Here is a 27,586-nt window from a genome sequence, read left to right on the forward strand (position 1 = left end):
GGTTTGTTGGAAGTGTTGGCTTTTGTCAAATGCTTTTTTCAGGTCTACTGCGATGGTCATGTAGTTTCATCTTTTATTCTGTTATTATGGTGTTACACATAACTGATTTTCAGATATTAAACCAACCTTGCATGCTTGAAATAAATTTCACATAATCAGACATATAATCCTTTTCATATATGTTTGGATTTGGTTTGCCAATTATTTTGTTGGGGATTCTTGTATCTATATCATGAGAATAATGATCTGTAGTTTTCTAGTAATTTCTTAGTCTGACTGCGTATCAAGGTAAATATTGGCCTTATGGATTGAGTTAGGAAATGTCTCCTATCTTATTTTCGGGACTAGTTTGTGAAGAATTGGTATTAATTCTTCTTTTGAATACTTGGTAGAATTCACTTTTGAAGCCATCTGACCCTTTTCTTTGTGGGTATATTTTTTATTATTATTAAATTTTTCACTTGTCACTTTAAAGTCTTTGTCAGCTAAATAAAATAGCTGGGTCCATTCAGAATCCATTTTTATTGCCCCCACCCCCGAATATCAGGCACACTCGTTTTTCTTAGTAACTGAAAACCGGACACTTTAGATAATTTATCTATGCTGGATTCCAGTTTTCTCCTGAGGGCTTTTTTTTGTGGTTTTGTTTTTTGTTTTTGCAACTTGCCTGTATTCCAGAATCTATCTCCTTCCAAGTGTGGGACTGTTGAGGTCTGTGTTCAGTTTTTTATTTTTTAAGCCTGGCTTTCTAGGATTTACTATTGTCTGCCCAGTAATTTGGGCAGCAGCGGTACCTAAATAACTCTAGCCATAGTCTTTCACCCTCTTCCAGTGGATCATTGTGTAGGTTGGAGACTGCATTCATTATGCATTCATAGTTCAGTCAATCCTCACATCTGCCTCAGCCTTAACTTTCCTCAGGGCCTTCCCTTATCTTCCCTGTGCATTCCTCCTAGTTTCCCAGTTAGCCAGAGATATGCAAAGCCAACCTAACCCTTCTATGGTTCTTTCATTTCCATGATCTTCCCATAAATTTTTGGTTAGTCTATAGCTCACCCCTACTGGAACCACATCCTTGGGTTTGCAAAGCTGTGGGTTTTTTCCGTATTTGTTTCCTACTGAATTTGTAAGAATTTTACTGACAGTATTGTCACAGGTTTTTAGCCTGTCAGAGGTTTGAGCTATGTCGAGCTCATTTTCTCTTGGAGTAAGGCTTCTGGTTCATGGCCAGTTCACAGTGGTAGAACGACTGCACCTGTTGAGCTGAGGGATGGGGTAGAAGAAGAAAGGCAGCAGACCCTGGTAAGAAGCCACAGACTCCCACTGTACTTAGTGGAATTCTGATTTATCATGAATAAATACTTTGTTTTTTGCCTTTGGTTGATTTCCAGAGCCCGCAAATTGTTATGGGTTAGTTTGGGTTTGGGTTTTAGGGGTTTTTTTTTGTTTATTTTTATTTTTTTTTTTAATTTTCTCTGGTGTTAGTGTTTTAGGAAAAGGATTCACCAACCTCTTTACCCCACAGTAGTCAAAGTCAGACCCCTGGTGCTTTTTCATGGGATTTAAAAAAAAAAAAAAGTATTTCTTACACAGAAACCATTCTAAATTCTCAGTCTCTAATTAGGTAAATTTTTATAAACTCTGTTTTTCTGGAAAATTATCCATTTCAGGGGCGCTTGGGTAACTCAGCAGGGGGCCTGCCCCCCCAACACCCCCGCCTGCCACTCTGCCTACTTATGACCTCTCTCTCTGTCAAATAAATAAATAAAATCTTTTAAAAAAATAAAATTACCCATTTCATCTAAGTTCTCAGATTCATCTTTATAGATGCCTGCAAAGTAGCCTCAGGTTTTAAAAAAAAAGTATTCTCTTTTTGTATATTCATTCTTTCTCCCTTTTTTATTGATTAAGCTAGTTATAGATTTGTCTCTTTTAATTTTTTTAAGGAACTAGGATTTGGGTTTATTAATAAGACCTATTATTGAGATGCCTGGGTGGCTCAGTTGTTTGGGCCACTGCCTTCAGCTCAGGTCATGATCCTGGAGTCCAGGGGTCCAGTCTCATATCATGCTTCCTCTGCTCTGCAGGTAACCTTCTTCTCCCTCTCTCTCTGCCTGCCACTCCCACTGCTTGTGTTCTTTCTGTCAAATAAACAAATAAAATCTTAAAATTAAAAAAAAAACTATTCTTTCTGTATTCTCTATTCATTTCTGCTTTAATTTTATTGTTGCTTGTGCTTTCTTCTGGTTTATTTTGTAGCTCTCTTTTTAGAGTATGGATTTCATTTGTTATTTTTAATCTTCTTTTATATTGGTTTGATCTCTAGACTTCTTTCTTCTCATTTCTGTATGTTAGGGTAACTCAACCATGGCATTATGAACATTTAGATAGAAAATTCTTTATTTTTTTTAAAGATTTTATTTATTTATTTGACAGAGAGAGATCACAAGTAAGCAGAGAGGCAGGCAGAGAGAGAGAGAGGAGGAAGCAGGCTCCCTGCTGAGCAGAGAGCCCGATGCGGAACTCGATCCCAGGACCCTGAGATCATGACCTGAGCCGAAGGCAGCGGCTTAACCCACTGAGCCACCCAGGCGCCCTAGAAAATTCTTTATTATGGTGTTCTTTCCTGTGCATTGTATTCAGCAGCATCCATCACCTCAGCATACTCATAACAATCCAAAATATCTCCAGACATTGAAAAATTCTCCTGGGGGCCAAAATCACCCCCAGGTGAGAAACCCTGCTTTAAATGTATCTCATTGATTTAATATGTAGTGTTTTCATTATTATTATTTTTAATTACATGATTTCAGTCTGTATTTCTCCCTTCACCCAGCAGGTATTTAATTGAAAGCTTTTTTAGTTTCTAGGTAGAAAGTCTTTTTTATTATCTATATAAATAAATAAATAAATAATATATATATATATATATACACCCTAAATATAAATATGTATAAATAATATGTGTATTATGTATGTATTAAATATATGTATATTTATTCTGATTTCTAGTTTGATAATTTGTGATCAGAATGCTTTTATAGTGTTTCTAGTTTATGAATGTTCTAGTTCTGATGTTTTCTTGGTAACCTAATATATTGTCACTTCTTCCATATGTGCTTGAGAAGAAGGTGTATTTTAAATAATCAGAGTATAAAATTCAATATATCTCTCTCCTAAAGGTCTACCTTATTGGTTACATTGTTTAGGTCTTCTACATACTTACATATCTTTTGTTCATTTGCCTTGCCTTTTCCTGAGAGTGGTCTGTTTAAATTTCATTATTAGTGTGTTTCTGTCCTAAAGTTTGTCCTTAAGTTTCTGCTTTGTAACAGTAATTGCGGTGTTATTTGGGGGCTTTTATATCTTCATTGTGAATTGTGGCTTTAGTATTAAAAATACCCCCCTTTCATTGTATTTAATGCTTTTTTGTAGTTTTAATTCTACTTCATCAGATAGCAGGATCATAAATCTCCTTCTTTCATGTTTCCATTTGTCCTGAATACCTTTGCTTGTCTTTTTATTTTTAACCTTTCTGAGTCATTTTAGATGTGTCTCTTGAATAGAGCTTATATTTAGATCTTCTTTGGGAGCCAAATTGAAAATCTTTTTCATTTAATACATGACTTAAGCCCACTCATATGTATTGATATTACTGATACTAGTCTTTACTCTGTCATATTGTTTTATATTACAATTTTTACGTGTACAGTGTTAACTTGTGTTTCTTTCTCTATGTATTATGTTTGATTTTTATTTCTTACACTGATTTGGGTATATTCTTTTTTTTTTTTAAAGATTTTATTTATTTGACAGACAGAGATCACAAGTAGGCAGAGAGGCAGGCAGAGAGAGAGGAGGAAGCAGGCTCCCTGCTGAGCAGAGAGCCCGATGTGGGGCTCAATCCCAGGACCCTGAGATCATGACCTGAGCTGAAGGCAGAGGCTTAACCCACTGAGCCACCCAGGAGCCCCTGGGTATATTCTGAACACTTCTAGTTCCTGCTTTTTTTTTTTTTTTAAGATTTATTTATTTATTTATTTGACAGACAGAGATTATAAGTGGGCAGAGAAGCAGGCTGAGAGAGGGGGAAGCAGGCGACCTGCTGAGCAGAGAGCCTGATGCGGGGTTCGATCCCAGGACCCTGAGATCATGACCTGAGCCGAAGGCAGAGGCTTTAACCCACTGAGCCTTCCAGGTGCCCTAGTCCCTGCTTTCTTATTTAAGCTTTTATTCTCTGGTTTGTCTGTTTTTAATGGTATATTTTATTCCTCCATCTCAGTTATCAATGAGTTTATTCTGCTTTCTTCTTTCCCCTTCCATTTCTTTAACATATTTTTAATTGCATTACTTTCTACACTGTTAGCAGCAGTGTTTAACAGTGTAGAAACATAACATTTCTAACATGTAGAAACATTTCTAACATTTATATGTTATTCTTCCACCCTTGTCCTCACCTTTGTTATAGCCTTCAATAAAGTATGTTAAACGCTTACTATAAATCTCTTCCTGAAGTTTTCCCAATCAGCTCTTGGTTGACAGTTATCACCTTGTAGATTCTTTGAGAAGGTTCATGATTACAGTATTCCTGGAGGTCCTGCATATTTAAACTGTATCTATAACTTTGGTACTTGAAGGACAGCTTGTTTGAATGTAAAATCCTGGCTTTCACTTTCTTCTCTTGAATTCCTCAGAAGGCTGCTATATTTTTCTGTGGCATGGTATATTCTCTTGACAAGTTTGATGTCACTCTCATTTTCCTACATTTCTGTTTAGTCTTTGTGCCTACAGACTATGAGAGTATTTTCTTTGATAGTTTTATTCAAATACATCTTTGAGTTGATTGTTCTGATTCCGCTTTCCCAACTACTGATGGGCCTTTTCAGTATGTATAATCTGATCTTATTTTGTTGCCAGAAAATTTCATAGTTTATAGTTTCAACTATTGGTTCTGTTCCACTGTTTTGTTTTCTTCAGAGACTCTGGATACATATGTCGGGTCTTCTTTGCCTATCTTCCATTTCAACCACTTTCTCTCTAAACTCTCTTACTTTGTCTTTGTCTCTTTTGTCCTTTGTATCTTTCATCTCTTACTTTGTCCCTTATTTTGTCTTTTTCTTCTCTTTCTTTCCTAAGTTCAATCAACTCTTTTTTTTCTTTTTCTTTTTTTCCTTCTCTCTCTCTCTTTTTGTTTTGTTTTGTTTGGTTTGGTTTGGTTTGGTTTGGTTTACTTCTAGTCTTATTTGAATTTCTGATTCAAAGTGGCTTCTCATGGAGCACCTGTGTGGCTCAGTCAGGTAAATTCTGCCTTTAACTTAGGCCATAATCCCTGGGTCCTGGGATTGAGCACCATGGAACCTGCTTCTTCCTCTCCCCCTGCTTCCCAGCCACTTGTGCTTTCTCTCCCTCTATCTCTCTCAAAAACTAAAATCTTTAAAAAAAAAAAAAAAAAGTGGCTTTTCATATCTCCAAATGAATGTTAGAAGATATTTAAATCAGTTTGGAGTATTATGTTTGTTTTCTTCTGCTTCATTGTTAGGTTTTTTTGGCATGATTCTTATCAAGGAAAATGTCCAATTCTCATTTCTATTTTCTTCCAATAGTAGATTTGTTTGGAGACTGCTTTTCTCTATTTTATAATTTCCTAGGCAGGTTTTGTCCTATAATAATTGACAGAAACCTAGCTTAAGAAAGTCCTTTCTGTCACTGTAACAAAGTGCAGCTTCTTTAATGAGTAGCACTCTTTTTTTTTTTTTCCAACTTAGTGGTAAAGAGATTTGCATATCCTTCAGTTTTGGGGCTCTCTTTTGTCTTGCAGTGGCACAAATTTATCCCTCTTGCTTCTTTTTTCTTTCACTATCCAGTCTCTGACAGAGATCGGATAAGCCTCTCTCTTCCCTCTTGCTCAAGATTAGTGTCCCGCTAACTGATCTCCCTCAGTTTCCATGACTTTTACATCCCTTCCTGGTGGCAAATGCTCTGATCTACCAGGACACACTTAATATTTTTATACTTGTGATGTATTTTCTCTTCAAGGGATGGCGGGGGGAAGATTTTAAGTCTATCAGCCCTTCGTTTCCTCTTCTCTCTTCTTTACAGTTTTTCCAGATCCCACCCCATTCCTATATCTGCTCTTTGCAAAGGCTTATAGTGGAACCTTAAGAGATATCTCTTCCAGAATTTGGAGTATACTTTTCTACTTAATACTTTCTGTTATTTTGGAAGCATTGCATTTATCTGGTTTTATTCTGCTTGATTTCTACAGCTTTGAGAAAGCTATGTGAAAAGATTTGATTTAGACAGCTGCCATTATTCTCAGCTCTCTCAAAGTTCTCCACCATATACATCTTCACAGCCATTTAGGTGTAATGTGGAACAGGTTTGAGAACTTTGAGTAGGGGTAGAGGATAAGAAAGAAGGCAATTTAAAACAAACGGATTTTGAGATGATTCTATTTGTGTAGAGATAGTCATCAAACAGATAGTTGGTCTGTACTTCAGGTAAGATATTAGGAATTACTGCTTCTTACTCTGGTAGAGTCCCTAGTAAGCTGGAATTAGATCCATTAATCCCTCTGAGGAATTTCTGCCTTGGTCTAATTCCTGCCTGCATGCTCACACTCATCTTCCAGGAATATATAAGGGCTTCAGAAAACAGGTACTATTTAGATGTTACCAGATAAAGTATTATTTTCTGGTGCTTTGTTTCATCATATTCAGAAGTTTGGTTGATAGGACTGTGAGAGATCTAAATATTAGTCTGAGAACTCAATCACTAATAAGCCACTTGGGGAAAAAAAATTAGATCAATAGATCAAATCATCTACCTACAGGGAAATAAAATAATACAGACTTAAATATCATAATTAAGCTTTTTGGCATATTCATAGTTTATTCCAGTAACCATAGGGCTTATCAAGCTGGTTAAATTCATAAATCCACAAAGATTTATACCAATAACTTTCTAAAGCAAATTCCTAGTTTCTACTGTTTTCTTCCCTGTCACTTAAAACTAGGCTAAAGAACAAATATATTCATGTTTGTATCTAAATACATTTAAGAGAATAATATCTATGTAACAATTCAGTGTAACTAATAGAGTTTTCAGAACTTAATCTGTGATGAATTTTCCATGTTTTTTAAGTGTGTATGCTTCCATTTTCTCCCTTTCATAAGAGAGAGAATAAAATCTACAAATATATATATATATATGTATATATATATATATAGCATTGTAGAATAGTTTAGTAAGAGTCATTTACCCAGGCAAACACTTTTCTCAGTTGTGTATTTCTGTGGTGGCAAGTCAGTGTAGATGATTTCTTTCTCATTGAGACAATCTATAGATGGAAAAGATGTTAGTGAAGGAAAAGAAAAAAAAAAGGATACTCATTTGAAACATAAGAAATTTAAAAAGTGGTCAACTCTTTCACTTGACATTTTGTTTTTACTAAGACCGGGGTTGTGCATTCTTTTGAATTAACTGAGAGGCAGCATAGCGTAATGATTCAAGTTGGGATCTCTGGAATCGGACTGCCTGGGTTCAAACTCCGTATTAGCTTCATTTTGCCTTGATTTTCTCATCCACATAATTGAATAAAAATAGTACTTGCTTACAGAGTTTTTGATGCCCCCTTAAATTTTGCACCTGAAGGGAATGCCTCACTCACCTCACTCACTAAAATCCTGGCCCTGAGGTCTGTTCTGCAAATCAGGAAAGTAAGGCTCAGCTATTATTTGACCTTTGCCCAAGATCATGTGTCCATTCAACACAAGATATTTCAAACTCAGAAGGCCCTAACTCTGAAGCCCCACTCTTTCAACCCTTTGTTTTCTCTGCCAAATAAGCTTATCTACTACTACTTGGGCAGGTGGGACACCAGGCAACACGATAGTATTGCCAACAAAAATGTCCTTAAAGGATAATGCTAGTAATGGAAATGAGGGAAAAAAAGATAGATGGATTGCTAAGCCTTTTTCAATGGTTATAATATAATAAAGATCTAATGTCAAAATAGGAATTGAAATAAGGTGCTTTGGACAGGTGGCTGAGGAACCTACTAAGTTAAATGAGAATTTCAGAATACAAGTGTTCATTGACATTGTCAGAGAAGCTATTTTTCTTGAAGTTAAGGAAGTAGGGAGGGAAAACATTGTGTTTAGGACTGTAGCATGGTATGAATGGGAACTTCCAGGGACAACATCTAACAAATGATATGTAACAGTGGTTAATGACAATTAGGCATGTGGTTAAAATAAATTTCAAGACCAATGAGCTCCTTGCAGACGGCATTATTAATTTTTATAGAGTATGACCATTCACTGCCTTAGTGGGAAAGAGCTATGTTAAGAGGTTGGACTTTACCACCTGCAAATGTAATGCTCAAACAGCATTAGGCTGTCAGATATCTATTGTGCTAGTTAAACGATTAAACTTTTAAAAATGAAAAAAAATAGTACATGTTTCATAGAATAGTTGTACAGATAAGATGTAATTTTCATAGGACAATGTTAGTGAAGTATTTTTAGTTCCTAGACTCATTTATTTAATAATGTTGGTCTTGTTTGTTATTTAATATGTAATCCGATCGCCACATAATTCATGAATGGGTGAGGCAGGACAGAAAAATTAAATATTTCCGTGGAAATCTAGATGAAAGAAAGCATTCAGGAAAATTAGAGAAACCTGTTTTCTTTTTTGTGCTTTTTATTTTCTTTGGGAAATTTAAGGATCTGTTCTTTCATACATGTAAAAGCTAAGAGCAATAAATGATGTGCTAAAAAGATGTTACTCTTTGTAATGGCTGCTTTGTTCCACAGTCCACATTCACTCTTTCTTCTCTCCACCAGGGGGAAGTATAGTACTTTGTATGTGTCTTGCTCTCAGTTCTTTCTAGTTCTCCAAATCCCAGGGGTGAGAAAAGATAAACACTAAATGTGAGAGTATGAGATGTTCCTTAGCTGGATTTTACAGCACCATATTTTAATCATTTACTTGAGGATAATGAAAATAGACTAGACAAGTTTTCTTTCCACAAATCCTTTAATTCAACTGAGGTAAATGCAGACCTATTATAAGAAATATGTGAAATCTTTGCAGTAACTGGAAGAACCATATTAAGCTGACCGAATTCCCAAAATAATGTTCAAATGTTTTTTGAGTATATTTAAAAGTAATTGATGGAAATAAGCCTTTGGCATCCTGAGTAAATCGGTTTCATGTACGACAAGACTGTGAGAACATTGTCCTTGATCACTTGACTAAGCTGAGTCATCTTATTTTCCAGGTGTAACATTGTGCTGCAAGTCAGTCAATACAGTAATTTAAGTCCTGTCAACTATAATGGAAAAATATGAAAAATTAGCCAAAATTGGAGAAGGGTCCTATGGGGTTGTATTCAAGTGCAGAAACAAAACCTCTGGACAAGTGGTAGCTATTAAAAAGTTTGTGGAATCTGAGGATGATCCAGTTGTTAAGAAAATAGCACTAAGAGAAATACGGATGTTGAAGGTAGGTTGACTTTCTCTGTATATCTATAACATCATGGTACTGGAAGACCTATGTATGCCAAAATTACAATTTCAATGAATTTTGAAGTGATTTTTTTTTTCTCATTGGACTTAAATTTCTTGGTATCAGCAACTATGGAAAATAAATTGATTATTACTTTGGACTTTGGCAGTTCTGATATTGAAGTACCTCTATTCTGGTTGGTAAATATTCACTGTCCTAAGTCCTTCAACCCAGTGTTTGCCCTCTCTGTTCCCTTTCTTGGCCTTTCTCTGCCCATCCCCTTCCCAAATCCTTCTCCCCACAAACCAGCAACTAGAAGAACATCTCCTAGCACAGGAGCCCACAGGACTGTACCGGTGCCCCTGTAGGCATCGAGACGGAGTGGTCCTTCCTGCTCTCCACTGGTTCTTAGGCATATTAAGTATCTCCCCCATCTATGTATACACATTTTCCACAAGGATTTTGTTAGTTGTTTTGTTTTGTTTTAAGTAATCTCTATGCCCAATGTGGGGCTTGAACTCAGGACTCAGAGATCAAATCACAGTCTCTACAGACTGAGTCAGCCCAGTAGGTACCCCTAAAGTTGTTTTTACTCTGAAAGGATTTGACATGTAACATTTATTTTTTTATTTTTTTTTTTTTTTAAGATTTTATTTATTTAACAGACAGAGATCACAAGTAGCTGGAGAGGCAGACAGAGAGAGAGGAGGAAGCAGGCTCCCTGCTGAGCAGAGAGCCCGATGTGGGGCTCGATCCCAGGACCCTGGGATCATGACCTGAGCCGAAGGCAGAGGCTTTAACCCACTGAGCCACCCAGGTGCCCCGACATGTAACATTTATAAGTCTTCAATGTAAATGCTTTCCTATCCTAGAACTCTTCTGTTTAGACCCATAAAAGAACTGTGGATGCTTCTCACCCAGCATCCTTATCTTATCAGAGAGGAAAGTGAAGCACAGACAGCACTTCTCAAACATGAATGTGGGAATTCCCCAGGGGACTTTGCAAAAGTCAAAGGTCCTTTCTATCTTTCTGAGTCAAAGGTCCATGGTCAGCCTGAGATATGGCATTTCCAGCAAACTGCCCGATGGCACAGAAGGTGCTGATAGACCATACTCTAAATAATAAAAGTGTGATTTCCTCAAGAACACACAGCTGACATTTACTTTCGACATGGGTCCTCTTTTTTTAGGAAAACCCCAGAAATCGGTTTTTAGGGGAAGATAATAATGATCATATTATCTGTCCTTCTAAGTATTATTTGCAGTAGGTTTCCTCAAACTAATACTAGTTTAAAATATAAGTTAGTAGACACGGGGTTTTCAAGAGCACATCCATCATAAAAACCGGTCCACTGTTACCTCACAGCCAGCAGAGGGTGCTGGTTAGCCAGCCAACTTTGTCCCAGCGCTCAGCTACAGGGTGTGTCGGAACCCGCTGTGCGTTGTTTTCCAATACTAGCAATGATTTTATCCACCACCTCTCTCTTCTTCAAGACTGCAAGGAATGTTAACGCTCTGGTAGTACCTCCTGGGTCACAATGCCCAAATGTAAGAATGGACATTAAGGTGAAAAGTAGCCAGATTCCACCTTAGCTTGGTGCCTCGTGATGGTTCTCTTAACGAACCTCTTGCCAGCTTTGATATGTTACACACCACAGGCCCTGGGCAGGCTCCTTTCGTGATAAATTTACCTAACCTTCCTCACATCCTCCTATTATTTATTTAAATGTGATTTGATTTCTGTCCTCCTTATTACCTGCTTTACTTATATAAGTCACTCTTTCTCTGGGCTAAGTTGATTTCATTTGCAAAGGGGATACAAATTGCTTATCTACCCAAAGACAGATTTGACCAGGTTAGCATCTACGAATCCCGAGCTCTTCTGGTAAAGACACTGTTTCATTTCCGTCGTGTGGCTTTCAGTGTAGCACAAAGCCGCTGACTTACCTGTGTGAACTGTTTCCTCCATTTTGCGTTTCTGTTCTTGGCAAATCGATTTTGTGCTTTAGGCATATTTTTAATATGTAATAGAATCCTTTTACCCAAACTGTTGAGCACATAGTCGCAAGGTAATTTTTTTCCCTCTCACACCATGTTTACAGATACTGAAGTAAAGGATGCTATCAGTCTTGGGCCTGCAAAATATTTATGCAGCGCTCACTATATGCAAAATACTGTGTTCCCTCTATATGGATAATCCCCCCTGAGTAAGCAGTATAGGGTTTGAAAAGTGATGTATCTAATACACCAGGGAAAAAACAAGGAAGACGAGTTATATAAAGGGGGAGTGATCAGATATCCTGGTTTATTGCTTTTGTCCCAGAGTCCGGTCTAATTAGCACCCTCTTTCAAAAGCCTCCTGGTTTCTATGCTAAATTGTATGGTCACCCTAGACTTAGGCAGGGTGACCATATCCCTGTTTGCCTGGGACAGTCTTGTCTAATACTCCGTACCCTAATAGGATGGCAAATTATATAGTTACTCTATGGTGGATTATCTTACATAATTAGAATTTTTCCTCTGGTTTACAACATTAAACAGAGGCTACCTGTGAAATGTTTCATCTTGAGATACAATTTAATACATAAAAAAATCTAAGCATAAGAGAAAACAATAGAATCAGAGAACAGAGCTGAAAATATAAACAAAAACACACTATAGGGACTCAATAGGCAATTTAATCAGATTTGGAAGTTGGGCCTCTAGTATTTCTGAGAGTCAACACTAAAATCCAGACTCTGTTTAAACCTCTTGACATTTATATTAAATCCGTGGCAATATGCAGGCTAAATGGGGATTGATAATTTTTATAGCCTTTTACTCAATAACTCCATCTCCTCAGTTTTTTATCCAGGTTCCTTTATGACTTGGATATTTAGAATTTTCACTAAATCCATAAAGTATTTATGGTATCAGTGCCTATATTTTATGTTGTGTGCTTTGCTTGCTATCTCCGGAGAGATTCAAGCAGTTTAATTACTATCTGTTACAGGTACATTAGAAGGAGAAGAAGAAAAATGTCTCCTTTTTTTTTTTTTTTTCCCCCAACCTTAAGTGTCTATGATTCTTACTAAGAGTAGTTCCTCTTGTGAGTAACCATAATAAAATTATCCACAAGAGATGCATGGAGAATGATAAACAAGGCCTTCTGTTGTTTAAACTGTAGGAATCTGGGGAAAAACTATCAGGAAAAACAAATCACTGAAGTTTTATTTCAATTCCTTTGCAGCAATTAAAACACCCAAACCTTGTGAACCTCATTGAGGTGTTCAGAAGAAAAAGGAAAATGCATTTAGTTTTTGAATACTGTGATCACACACTTTTAAATGAGCTGGAAAGAAACCCCAAAGGGTAAGTAATCTGGAAACTGAAGCTCTGTATGGCTACTCGATTTCATTATATGTGAAATTAACTAGCAAATTTCAGATCTGAAGCACACTTCTCTTTCTATCAAGATGTATCTGCTGGCTCTCCCCTCCCATCTTAGTTAGGATGTGCTCAGAGGGAAACAAATATTAACCTAGAGTAAAAACATCAGGAAAACAAATCAACTGCAGATACAAATCATAGTACATTTCGAGGCTAACTTGTGTACCGGCTTACCTCGGAGATATCGCAGATTTGGTTTCAGATCACAGCGATAAAACAAATATTGCAATAAAGGGAGTCAAATTTTTTGGTTTCCTAGTGCATGTAAAAGTTGTTTATACTATATGGTAGTCTATTAAGTGTACAATAGCATTACATCTTTAAAAAAGTATATACCTTAATTTAAAAATAACATATTGCTCTAAAAATGCTATCATATGAACTTTCAGTGAGTCATAATCACTGATTGCAGATCAGCATGAAATACAATAATAATGAAAAAGTATGAAATATGAGAATTACCAAACACAGAGATTCAAAGTGAGCAAATGCTATTGGAAAAATAACAACATTTCCTTCAGGATGTATTTAGCAGCAAGGATTCTCTCTCTCTCTCTCTCTCTCTCTCTCTCTCTCTCTTCCCCTCTCTGTCTCTTTTTAAGTTTTATTTTTTAAGTAATCTCTATACCCAACATGGGGCTCAAACTCATGACCCTGAGACCAAGAGTCTCCCACTCTTCCACCTGAGCCAGCCAGGCGCCCCCACAGGGATCTCTGAACTACCCACTTTTCACTCTTTTTGAGACTTAAAAGTGTATAAGTGTATTTTTAGTCTTATAAATGTATACATGTGCTTTTGACCCACCTGAGACTTGGATTTACATAGGGGAATACAACTAGGAACAGTGCAGACCATGCCAGCCTTTTTATGAAATGCCAGGTACTTCCATATAACAGCGGTTAATTTAAAACATCCTGCCTCCACTCCCTTCCTAAAACCTACTTGAATAACAGCCAAGAGAGTATAAACCCTGCGAATAGCAAACAGAGGTAAACAACCAGACCGCATACGTACCAACCCTATTTGAGCCCTTTGTTTATTGGGGGTAAATTCACAGTTTGGAGCAAACACTGGTGTGAGATATGAGGCAATCAACCTACAGGACATGTGGGATGAGCTGGGGGGTGGTGAGCTGAAGATCAAGAGACCCGAGGACTCAATTATCTCATTCAGAAGATCTGATTTAACAACAAGATGGTGAAAGTGTACTGCTACGTGCCCGATGAAACCTTTGGTGTCCTCTACTTTTTAGAGACAAAAAGCACTTTTTAGATCAACAGCTGAGTACTGAGTACTGGCACTGTGTTGGATTTGCTCAAGCAAAGAAACTGCATGTATGTGCAGCAGCCGAAATTGGCATCACCTGATTAAACTTAAAATGATCTATTCCCATTCTCTAAGACCCTCTGAGTTCTACAGTAAGTACAAAGGGTAAGTTAATTAGTAATGTGACAAAAACTGCCTCCCTTCCAGAGGAAGGATTTTCCTTTCCATTGTACTATGTATAATGGAATAATCCTTCCTTCAAGAAGCTTAGGATCTAATGAGGAACCAGAAATACAAAGAAACAATTATAAGCGATTATAGCATTATAAAACTAACGGGTTTACCAAACTTCATCTATCCACTCCACTTCTGGCTGATAGGAGCATGTTATACACACCCATAAGTCAGACTTCAGCTTGATTTTAGCTTTATTTTTTTTTTTTTTAAAGATTTTATTTATTTATTTGACAGAGGGAGATCACAAGTAGGCAGAGAGGCAGGCATAGAGAGAGAGGAGGAAGCAGGCTCCCTGCTGAGCAGAGAGCCCGATGCGGGACTCGATCCCAGGACTCTGAGATCATGACCTGAGCCGAAGGCAGCGGCTTAACCCACTGAGCCACCCAGGCACCCTGATTTTAGCTTTATTGAGGTATAATTGACATATAAAAGGTTTGCATTTCTCTCCCAGTTAACTGTTCATAGAAAATTTCCCATAAGACAGGGTGTGGTTTGGTGGAAAGATGGCCGTGAATCATGAGTACTGAGAAATACGGTAGTGAGGGTTGCACAAGCAGCATGTCCCAGATTATCCTTTCTTTGAAATGGCTTCCTGATTTCAGTGGGGCTCATGGGATCCCTGGATGACAGAGGCCAAGTGGTAGTTCTTCATTTCGAGAATTGCAGTGACAGGCAACAGAGCCATAGTGATGATCAAAATGGTTTAATTGACCATACGTTCTCTCGAACCGAAACAGATGGGCAGATCACTAAGGTTCTATTTTTCTATAAAAACTGGAGACTAGAGGCTTGACTTGCATCACCACAATAGGCAGTTCACAGAACCGGGGCCTTGTGACTTAAGGGAAGATGGCTTTCCTTGAGGAGTGGACCAGCAATAACATCACACATCCGCACTTAATTCTTCCTCTTAGCCTGCCCCAAAGTACTCTGCAGCCATTCACCAGAACATATGCTGGGAAAAGAAAAATAGCCTATCTTTCAGGAATTAATGGCCAGGCTCTGAGGTAAAACCAGTCACCAGTGACCTTGAAAGCCACTGAGGTCAGTTTGGGGGTAATGGGGAGCAGGAAGCAGGAAGTGTGGTGGTAAATGAAATCTTGACTCAAATCCACCTCACCAGTCCTAGTAGGTCCACAAATCCATCCTTGAGATTATTTCCCCCTTTCCTAACTGGATAGTTGAGAGAGATACACCAGCAGATGGAAGAAGAGCCAGCTGGCTCTGGGCCAAGGAATGAAAGCTACCATGGTAGGAAGAGCCCAGTGGAAGGGGCTGCTGTGCTACGTTTTCTTTACCAAACTAGAAAACCGAAAGCCATACTGTGCATCTAGGGAAGAGCATGGCTTGACACTATGAGGACCTTGAGGAGGCACAGCTGGGAGGTAGGTGAGCTTGATGTGTACAAAAAATCTTCTCCAACGCTCATATCGCCTCGTATCTTTGGATCTCCTCCTCCTCATTTTACTAATGAATTTCTGGCGTTCAACTTCGATTGCCATCAGCAACCATTAGCCAGGTTTCAATCACCAGTTTAGCAATCAGCTCGACTCATTGCTAGCTGCTCCAGGTAGTCTGGTGAAACTGGAATCTCTAGGAAGTGCGCCCATAGTGTTACAATCAGCCCAGGCTAAACTCTGGCTCTTCCTCTCTGGTCCTACGTCAGTGAAATCCATGCTCACAGGCATTCCCCATTGTAAATTAGCATCTCAGAGTCCTTTTTGCCATGTAAACCTTTTCCTCTGACTTTGTAGTAGGCCCCCTGAGACACGCTGGACTGTGACTTTAGTTAAGGTTTGGAGACCTCTCAAGGTCTGAGAAGAATCCCCGTGTGGCACAGCTACTCAAGTGAGAGCATTAGAAGGTTCTCGTCAAGGCAAAACCAGCCTCATCATTCGAGTTGGGGGACTGGTTTGCCTGAGACGGGATGTTTGGTGGGAGCTGGGGTGCTCTCCGTTTCATGAACACTCCCGAGGGTCACATTTCAATTCTCAAAGTATAGATAGCTCTTTCTCAGTTAATTAACTGAGAAATTAATTAACCTCACAGAAGTTAAATTTGTGTTGTCACTTAGCACCCTGCAGGATTATTCTCTGTGTTTGATTCTTCAGTCATTTCATATTATTCTTATAGGTCCATTAAGTGAGTCCTATAGATACAAGCAATAACGGGTTCTTTTACGGCGAGCATTGAAACTTTCGGTTTCCCAACTGTGCGTTGAACAAAGATATTAGAGCCCTAACCCTGTCCTTTTGTAAAATTTGTCATTAAGTTAGAGCCAACCCGCCCCACTTATCTTGTATTATTTATGTTTCCCATATTGTTCTGTCACATTCAGTCTTCCAAAGGCTTGCCTTGAGTAGGCATTTTATTCCAGATGACAGATGATTTTACAACTAGTTAATCTGTGGGTGCCCATCTACCAGCTAGTTGAGTCCCTAATGGTAGTTAGTGATTAAATCAGATAGCCAATCCCCAATCACCAAGGCCTTAGTTCCTGGCCCACATCCACTTCTGGTATCGCATTCTGAACGGTTCAGGATTCCACAGGAGAATTCACTCCAACTGGCTTAAGCAGAAAGGGATTTATGACAGGGTGCTAGTTTATAATTTCCAAGAGTGCCAGAGAAACGGGCTTAGTGAAGAAGCTACCCCTGAACTGAAGGAAAACACAGGGAGGGGTCAGAGAATGTCTCGGGAGGGGAGGAGAAGGAACAATAAACAAAAGGTCTGGAGGCGTAAACAGGCTAGGCCTGCTCAGGGAACGGAAACCAGTGGGGCTGGGGAGGAGTATCTGTGGGAAGACGGGAGGGGATAGAAGGGGAGGAGGTTAACCCAAGTGACCACGTGAAGGGGCTGGCAGACCTGAGACAAGGTTGGCTTGTAATCTCAGATAGCAAGGGTTTACTGAGGACTCATTTTGTCTGGGGTATGGACAGTGGACATGAGGTTTTCCCATGGTGAAGTCATATAACGAATTAAGGCAAAGATGAGGAGTCCTGATGGCAGCAGCAAGGTCCCTCCAAGTGTCAGAGAGAGCACAGCCCCTGAGCAGTCCGGTCTGAATTCCCCCATTGTGACCCACTCCTTCGTCTTGCGCCAGGACGTCTAGTGTTTGCTCTCGGGCCTTCACTGCTCCTTGCGGTATTTGTCTCTGCCCTCACCCAGCGTCTAATACTTGAACACTGAGGGGCGGCTGACTTCTGAAGCTTTTTATTTCACCCCAAAACACTTTGAAACCTGCTGCCTGTGGCTGAATCGTGTTGCAATCCTCTGTCTTTCTGGAATGAGCCCTGCGCGAATCTGTCTTCTCTCCGATAACTATCTTCTCTTTGTAAGATCAGTGGTATGTGTTTGTAGCCGGTATTTTGTACAGATGTTGTGTTGCCTGTGATGGAACCTGCCTTCTGGGAATCAGAGCTCTTCTGCTCAGAGCAGAGCTGTGATTCAACCCGGGAGATGCCACAAAGCAAACGTTCCTCTTCCGCAGCAAGAGTTCAGGACTTTGCTACAGCATTCATTCATGTCCAAATCGATGTTATTAACATAGAAACTTCGGTTTCACCAGTCTCTGAACCCTCACCCTAACTCATTTCCTGATCCCCCCGTTCCTGCAGTGCTTGGATCCCCTCCAGCATTCCATGTCTACGTGAATCGGGCCCGTGTTTTGCTCGCAGGCTCTTGCAAGACCTGAAATCCATTTCCCTTCCCTCCACCGCCACCGTTCTAACCAACATCACCACATCTCGCCTACATTGTTAAGTCAGCTGCCTCATAAACCATCCTGTCTCCACTCAGCGTGCAGAAATCCACTCTCCGTATTCTGCCACTTGTCTTCTTCAGTCCTTTCAATGACTTTCCTTTAGACTCAGAGTAAAATCCGAACTACCTACCCAGATCTGTAAGGCCCTCCATGGTTTGGCCCCAGCCAGCCTCACCAACCTCTTCACTCATGCTTTGGCCACACTGGCCTCCTAACTGTTGCTCCCACATACCTGTTCTTTCTCACCTCAGGGCTTTTGCCATTCTCATGGGGGTCTTCTTGTCTTTCTAGAGGGCTTCAGGTCCATCCACTGGCCTCACCTGATCTCAGACCCTCATTTCCTAAACCTATGGAGATATGAAAACCCAGACTCTCAGGAGATAGTCTTAATGAACTTATGTGGCATTGTTCCATCTGTACACATGAGGAAAACTGCAGGCACAAATAAATTACCCAAGGTTCTAAAACTTGGAAGCAGCACAGCTGGGATTTGAACTCTGCCTCATAGGGCTCAAAATGGCTATGCTTGTCTTTCTCTTATAAAAACATGAAAGCAATGGTGTCTGTGGCATGGCTCTAGGCAAAGAGGGGAAAAAAGATCAGGTTATATCAGAATTCAGGTAGGGGCACCTGGGTGGCTCAGTAAGACTCTGCCTTCAGCTCAGGTCAGGATTCCAAAGTCTTGGTTTTGAGTCCCTTATTGGGCTCCCTTCTCAGTAGGGAGCCTGCTTCGCCCTCTGCCTCTGCCACTCCCTCTGCTTGTGCTCTCTATCTATCTTTCTCTCTCTGTCAAATAAATAAATTGATTAAATTAAAACAAACAGCCTTAAAAAAAAAAAAAAGAATTGAGTGCAGGAAATAGAAATGGCTCTAGACACTTCTAGTAGAAAGAGATTTAATATTGAGAATTTGGAGCTTTCACAATATTAGTAATACTTAATAATTAGAAGAGCTGGAGTCAGAGGGCTGCCTCCAGACCACAGGATATCAGGACTGTGCCGCCATAACTATGACCTGAAGTCAGAAAACTGCCCTGAGGAACATCCTTCCACACACTATTGCTGTTTCTCAGCAAGTACCGCAGATCCACACAGTGAGCTCTTGTAGCTGGTTCGATGCTCGAGTCACACACAGGCCGTCCCACACCTCTGTGAGACCAGCATCACCTGTAGGATGAGTTTAGTTTTTAACAAGGGATCTAAACACATGATTTAAATTTCCAAGTATGATAAAACATTAAGGCCAAGTGATGGCTATGTTTGGAATATTAGATCATTTTAAACTTTTTAATTAAAAAATTCTTACAGTAGACACTTAGCAAAAGACATATTGTGTTTCAGATTTTCGAAACTATGCAAACAGTCACCCCATCCCCACAAACACAGTTGAAAAACAACGCGTGGGTAAAAATATGTGCAGCACATATGCAGACTCTGGTATATAATGAGTCTTCATGAATCAGTTTTAAAAAGGGTAAACAGACCAGTCACAAAAGATATAAAGACCATGAATACGAAATACTCAAAAGAAGACACGTCATGTCCAATAATCATGTGAAAACAAAAGTCGCTAATAGTGAAATGTCAACGAAAACCAAAATGAGCTATCTTTTTATTTTAACCACAGTTTGACAAACAACAATGGCAAAACCAGATGTTGGCAAGACAGTAAGAAGATAGGGACTTGAACACACAGAGGTTCCGTGGGCAATATGCAACTGAAGGCGCCATCATGGGACAGTGATGTGAGCCATGGAAAGGCATCAAGAGAAAGTTAAAGGGAATGTAATTGCTATAATTTATAGAGATGGTGACACCAAGTAGACTACTCCCAGACAAATGTCAATTGCCCAGATCTCCAATTCCCCAGTGAAAAACACCTTCCAGTATTTCCAGGATCCTGCAGGGACAAGAAGCCCCCAGCCTCTCATTCTCATGGGACACGGGTTCTCCCTGGCCTCCCCAGCTGCGTACCTGCCTGCTCACCAGGTGTAAGAAACTTACACAACTGCAGTACATACTCGAGTGTGTTTCCAAACTGCTGGAAGTCAATCTTTGAGTATGCCTTCCTTCCTGCAAAACCAGGTTTTAGGTCTATCTGAAGGTCACATCTGCAGGATCAAAATTCAACATGTGCCTACCATAGGTCCTAGAAATCCCACTTCTAGAACTTGCCTTAAAAAGATAATTGCACAACTGTAGTAAGATGGATGATTATACATATTTTGTTTCTAGGAATGAAATTGAGTCAATCTAATTGCTCACCAATGGGAACTAACTAAGTAGATTATGACACATCCATGTAATGAGACCACGAAATAGATGTAAATGCATTAGTATTTATACCTCTACACATATATATGCTTCCTGAAAGAGGAGGGGGACGTTGCAGAGAATGAAATGTGTGACTAGCCAGCTGTGAGAGACAGTTCTTCATGGATATACTCTTTAAATTTTAAATTTATACTCTTTAAATTTTGAGCCATATGAATGCATTTATTTAAAATTAAAGGAACATCTGTGTGGCTCAGTCTGTTACGCATCTGACTCTTTCTGCTCAGGTCATGATCTCAGGGTTGTGAGATCGAGCCCCACACTGGCCTCTGCACTGGGCATGGAGCCTGCTTAAGATGCTCTCTCTCCCTCGCCCCCTCTCTAAAAATAAAGTTAAAAAGTAAATGCAGAGGAAAAAAAAGTAGTAAATGCAGAGAGAGACAGAGAGAGGGAAAGAAACAGAGGTGCCTGCCTGAAGAGAAAGTTTGGGGTAAAAAGTTTTGAGTCAGCACTTTCTACTCCTTTACTTTGCAAGACTGTTTGGATTTTTGTGATAAACCGTTTCTACAGATATCTAAAATTTTCAAATTACAAAAGAAAATTTGTATCTATAATGAAAACACAGTAAACCAACTTCCATGAACACGTGCAAAAAAATATCCTCAGCACCGTTTGCACCGTGTTTGTTGACCACTGCAGGCCCTCACCCACTGCATTTCTGTCCCCAGCTCCTGTTCCTGACTCCCCATCTTAGGAGTTTTTATTTCCTTTTTAATTTTCTTTCCCCCAGAGTTGCTGATGGAGTGATCAAAAGTGTATTATGGCAAACACTTCAAGCTCTTAATTTCTGTCATAAACATAATGTAAGTAACATTTTCCAAACATATTTGTTAATGTCTTCTTTTCTCCTAAATAGCTCAGGGATCACCTTAAAGAGCTAAAGATGGAGGGAAAGGAAGAAAGTCACAGAATATGGGAAACGTAATCCATGGCTTTTTTTTTTTTCCAATTTCCATGAAAACCAAATATTCCTTATGAATTAGAAGCTTGTGTGAACTCAGTGTTCCTTCTGCCCATGGCACTTGGTTTGATTTTGTTTTTATGTTTTTTGAGTCTTTTATTCTCCAACAGGCCCTCTTCCTCTATCCTTTAAAAAATATATATATTTAGCATTAGTTTTTTAGATCCATAGTTCTCAAACTTGAGCATGCATCAACACCCCTGGAGGTCTCATTAAGATACGGTTTGCTGGGCCCACCCACAGAGTTTCTGATTCCATAGGTCCAGAGTAGGGCCCCAAGAATTTGCATTTCTAACATTTGCCCAGTTAATACTGAAGCTGCTGGTCCAAGAAACACACTTTGGATACTACTGTGTTCTAGAAATCATTGCAGCTGATTGCTTTGTATGTGTCATTTAACTTGTTCTTTCACCTGTATTTCCAGCAAATTAGTATTTGTGTCTAGAGACTTGATAATTTTGGGTTCAGTTTTTCAGACAAGAATATTTCATATGTAATGCTGTACATGTCTTCTTGCATCAACATCATGAGGCATATGTCAGCTTGTCTCATTTTTGATCATCTTGAAATAGATTAGTGGGTTTAAGAGCTATTAGTTTGATCCTCTCCACTATGAATTTCCTGGTCAACCTTTTTACTTGATGACTTTAGCCTTCATTGATGATGACTGCCTGTATCTAGTGTTTCATTAGGGTTAAAAGATGGTGATTTTCAAACTCTATTATCTCTTCTGCATTTATTAATTTTAATTATATGGAAAAGAACCTACCCTGACAGACTCTGGCTACTGTAAAATATACTATTCAGAATGATAAGTTCGTATCTTAGCAGCCTCCAAGAGTGAACAACAAAGGTTTTAGAGGAATGTAGGCATCATTACAAATTTATAGATCTTACACATTTGATGTGTTTCAATCCTTTGCAATCATGGTTCTCTCTGATGTTCAAATGGTCCCATCTAGGGCCAATGGGAGCTTAAGTTGGTTTCTGGGAAATCACTGCTATAATGATAGTTTTAAAAAAATAACTCTAGACCTTTTGAGTTGGTGCCTAGAGAGAGGCAGTACCTGCTCAGGGATAGAGGCTACCAATATGGTCAGTTTTGATGCCAACAGAATGTCTATCATAGTCTAGGATTGCTGGAAAAGAATGCAAAATTGTGGAATAAATTTCAATACTTAGAGGAAGCTTCCCTTAGTTTTAAGAAAGTCAATGAAGAGTTTGTTAGGAACAATCAAAAGCTTACATTTTCTATTAATAAAGTATTGAGGTGGGGCACCTGGGTGGCTCAGTCGGTTAAACATCAGACTCTTGATCTCAGCCCAGGTCTTAACCTCAGGATCGTTAGTTCAAGCCCCGCATTGGGCTCAATGCTGGACGTAGAGCCTACTTAAAAAAAATAAAAATAAAAAATATTTTGTTCACAAGATACATAAGCCTGGTTTTCATGATGCATATGCTTTCAAATACATACTAAAGATGACACTGAATTAAAACCACACCTCAGGGCACCTGGGTGGCTCAGTCAGTTAAGTGTCTGCCTTCAGCTCAGGTCATGATCCCAGGGACCTGGGATCGAGCTCTGCATCGGGCTCCCCACTCAGCAGAAAGCCTGCTTCTCCCTCTCCCTCTGCTGCTCCCCTGCTTGTGCTCTTTCACACTCTCTTTCAAATAAGTAAATAAAATCTTTTTAAAAATTAATTAAACCACATCTCTGTTGCTTTCTACCATATTATCAGAAGTATTAAAGCTTACCTAAGGTTCTTGTAGGAGTCTTCTGTGTAATTAAAATGATTTTTTGAAATTCTGTATGCCATAAGTGTTTGTCCTTTATCTCTGTAGTCAGACACTTTCCTCTGTACTGGGTTATACACGTGAATGCAGTGTCTGTGCTGATTTATCTTTGTATCTCCTCAACACCTAGCATGGATCTCTTTATATAAAAAGTGCTCACTCAATAAATATTTGTTGAATAACTAGATGAATGAATGAATGAATCAAACAACTTACCTACTGGCTGTGACTTACTATTCCCACCAGACCCAAACATTATTAGAGCTCAATGCAACTGCTATCATTTCTCTCCTCAGAACAACAGGTTTTAAACCTCCCATTGATAATCCAGGACCTCTATTAAAAAGGGATAATTTTTCAGATGAACTTCCCTCCTCCAACATGGGAATTATTTCTGAACTCTGGTTATGCTATGGTTAGCCTAAAGTGCATGCAAAGGAAAAAATTTAGGTCAGATGAAAGCTGTTACAATACTACATCTAAAATCTTTATCCTCTCCTTATTTTTAAAGGAACCCTCATGATATTCTCAATAGAAAAGGCAATCTGACCCAATGGCGTTGCTGAAAATTCACAGTTTTCAACCTATGGAGACCATGACTACCTTATTCTCTCCAGAGTGGTGATCCAAACCAAGACAAGGAAGGTTAAAGTAATAAGGGATTAAGGTCTTATTAATAGAGACCACCTGGAAGCTCATTAGAAATGCAGAATCTCAGGCCCACCCTAGATCTACTGAATCAGAATCTGCATTTTAGCAAGATCTCCAAGAGATTCATATGCTCATTATATTTGAGAGGCACTGGACTTAAGAAAGTCCAGTTCTTTCTTTTTGTTCTTTCTTGCCCTCTAATATTGCTAGAATGAGTTAACTAAAGTGACCCATTTAGTGTCATTATGAACTCGTGGATTTGTGTATACCTGATATATTAGACAAAAAGAACTTCCTCTCAAAATGACAAAATTGCAGTGACTTCCAGGATGTGCTTATCAGGCTGCAACATCTAGTTAATACTAATGTTCTGGTTGTGAAGGAGGTCCTTTTCCTCACTGCTGTATCGGTATCCATCTCGAAAGCTCAAAGAAGACAACCTTTTGAGATAATAGAAAACTATTATTTAGGAGCGTATGGCCGGCTCAGTTGGTGGAGTGTGCGATTCCTGATCTTGTGGTCGTAAGTTCAAGCCCTGCATGGGGTGTAGAGATTACTTTAAAAATAAAATCTTTAAAAAGGAAAAGAAAAGAAAACTATTATTTGATCAGGTTGTACAAGAAGCAATTTGTGAAAGTTCTGGAGTTTCTTAAAGTTGAGGGTCAACCTCTTCTTGTTGACTTGTGAGCCATTAAAAATGAGATTACGCATTAGCCAAAATAACCCAACTTGAACAATATTTTCTAAAAGCTGTGTATGCAACCCAAGTTATTTTTAAAATTTAAAAAAAAAAAAAACCTGCTTCTGTCACACTGACTTGCAGGTTTTTTGGTCTTTGGTGGAAAGCAAGCTGATTGCCAGAGGCGCTGTGAGTGTGCACTGAGCACAGCTTGGCAGCAGAGAAAGTGAATGCGGTATGACTAAGCGGCTGCCGTTCTCCGTGCTTGACTTCCTACTGTTCCAGGAAGTTTTGCCCTCTTTTGCTTTCTTCAGTATCCTCTTCCCCTCTATTAGTAGCTTCTCTTACCTGTACCTACACCAGTAATTTTTCTGTTTCCTTGGGAAACATCAGTACTTGATTTGACTTTGTGGGTTTTTTGGTGGAAAATAAATTGCTAAAAATTTCACATGGATTTGCATTAGATCCACAAATTGTATTTAAATAGGCCAAAAGACTAGTGTCGATTTAAGTCTATTTCCTTGATAATGGCACATGTAGTCCAGAAATTCTAGAATTTGATGCAAACTCTTTTGGGACATAACCCATTCCTAGTAAATCACCAGCTATTGTGACTAGGACTCATAAGTGTTAATCCGAGTTTTGTAAATGTGTTGCTTAAAAGGCAGGACCTCAAAATTATGTTGGTTTATGCTACAGCAGTGTATTTTTTTTTTAAGATTTTATTTATTTATTTATAAACAGAGATCACAAGTAGGCAGAGAGGCAGGCAGAGAGAGAGAGAGGAGGAAGCAGACTCTCACTGAGCAGAGAGCCCGATGCGGGGCTCGATCCCAGGACCCTGAGATCATGACCCGCGCTGAAAGCAGAGGCTTAACCCTCCGAGCCACCCAGGCACCCCCAGTAGTGTATTTTTTAAAAAAATTAGTATCTAAGGCCTTAGGACTTTAAAGAGGCCTAGACTTTTCTTCTGTTGGTCATACAAATTATGAGATAGTTGACAATAACTGAGACTAACTAGGAATAAGCTTATACTACCACTGCCATTTTTGTGACCTAAAATGAATTTGGAACTCAGCCTTTTCTCTTCCCAGATAGCTACCACAGAAGCAAAGAAAAATTACTTCATAATTGTCAATGTAGCAGGAATATATAAAGGGACTGACAGAATACAGAGGAGTGAGGCAAAAGGAGCCGGTTACTGTGACACTCAATCCAGAGACCCTGTCAGTGGCCACCTGCTGTCACAAGATAGTGGCAGGAATGAAGGCATTCACGTGCAAGGACTGTGGAAAGGACAGAGCTCTAGATGAGGGCTGAGCACCATCAGTTTTGTCGGTTTGCTTGTCTGGGAGGAAGGACTGGAAAGATAAAGTGCTGAAGAATAGCGCCTGACTTGTGTTCTTGGAGGGCCTCCACACCATGGAGCGGCCACTTCTGGAAGAACAAGGAGTGAGGCTCACGCAGCCTGCCTTACTCCAGCGTGACCCTCGCAACGTCCAGCAAGGAGCACGTGTTCTGTTCAGGGCCTTTACAGCAGGGCAGCACATTGTGAGGTGCCCGCCTGCAGAGGAATCACGGGAGCCTCTGTGAGGGGACAATGCCTCACGGGGGTGTCCTACTCTCCCAGGAGGGACCCCGGCCGACTACGCTGTGTGGTCATCTCTCAGGAGAGCTGCTAATGCTCCCAGCTTAGCTCACTGCTGAGGAAGTGGCAGTGGTCCTCGTCCCCTCATGCGGAAGCCTCAGCGTCTTTGGAGCAGTAGATGACCATACCTCCCAGCTTACCCAGGACAGTTGTGGTGTGGTCCTGTTGTCCCTGTGTGATTACTAGCAGAGCTCCTTTCACACATCCCAATTTGAGCAATAAATAATATGGTCACTCTAGTTATAAGCCGGTTTTTTAAGCACTTTTTTTGTTATCATACAAATGTTTTTCCAATTTCTCAAATCTGTAATACTTATTCAACCTGAATGGGGATTTCTGGGTGGCAGTTCTTATCAGAGGAACATTGAGTCTAATCTCATCTAGAGTTTTACTTCTTGCAGTTTAAGTAGAGCCCATAAAATGTGGAAGAAATAATTGCATGACATGGCCTTCTTTTAAAAAAAAAAAGTTTTCTTATCCAACAATTATAATTTCAATTCCTTCACTTATATAGCAGCATTCTGACTTTTTTCTTTTGGTGGGATAAGATTTACAAGTGAAAATTTGCCAATTAAAGTTTTTCTAGAAAGATGAAGGAAAAGCATCTTTATCTCACAAGCTGTGTTTATCATCTAAACTAATATTTAATTTTATTATCTTTGTCATTTTGATGACCCAGAGAAATAATCAAATATTATCTTACAGTGTATTCACAGAGATGTAAAACCTGAAAATATTCTAATAACTAAGCAAGGAATAATCAAGATCTGTGACTTTGGGTTTGCACGAATTCTGAGTAAGTAGGAATTTTTCACTTACCCATCCAATTCAGATGATTATGAAATGATACAAACTCTTACTTGTTTTAGATATTGAACAGATGCTAAATGTGATGCTGTGATTATTCAAAGAGGAAAAGTTCACTTTTTCCTTTTACCCAGTACCTTAGTGCGCTCTGCAATTCCACTCCACTCCACTCCAGTCGAATTCACTGGATGTCATGTTTATGTGCTTTGCCTCACAAAGGAAAATAATTATAAGGTGCATTTCTGCTCTTCATGCACTTACAATCTGAAGTGAAAGAAACAAAACACAATACAAGGTGGTTCACAGTGAAGTACAAAAGTGAGGGTGAGGTGGTTCCCTGGAGGGAGACATTACTGTGTCCTAGAGACATCAGGAAAACCCTGTGGGGTTCGTAAGACTAGAAGACTAAGCAGAAAATTCTGGAGGGCCTTCAGAGACAGTGCTAAGATAAAGGAAGTCATTCCACACTGGCGGGGGGTGGGGGGTGGGAACCAAAGGGAAAAG

At 39.4% G+C, this 27,586-nt stretch overlaps 1 protein-coding gene across 2 annotated transcripts in view; it reads left to right on the top strand.

The window, feature by feature from the left end:
- Positions 1-27,586, top strand: part of CDKL4 (cyclin dependent kinase like 4) — a 46,672-nt gene that overhangs the window by 6,661 nt on the left and 12,425 nt on the right. For both annotated transcript variants that reach the window (XM_032352894.1, XM_032352893.1), the window contains exons 2-5: positions 9,287-9,510; positions 12,743-12,864; positions 21,273-21,345; positions 26,981-27,071. In XM_032352894.1, coding sequence (XP_032208785.1) covers positions 9,343-9,510; positions 12,743-12,864; positions 21,273-21,345; positions 26,981-27,071 — 454 coding nt within the window. In that variant the 5' untranslated portion in view covers positions 9,287-9,342. The remainder of the gene's footprint in view (positions 1-9,286; positions 9,511-12,742; positions 12,865-21,272; positions 21,346-26,980; positions 27,072-27,586) is intronic.

Source organism: Mustela erminea, chromosome 7 (assembly GCF_009829155.1).
Source record: "Mustela erminea isolate mMusErm1 chromosome 7, mMusErm1.Pri, whole genome shotgun sequence".
Lineage (NCBI taxonomy): Eukaryota > Metazoa > Chordata > Mammalia > Carnivora > Mustelidae > Mustela > Mustela erminea.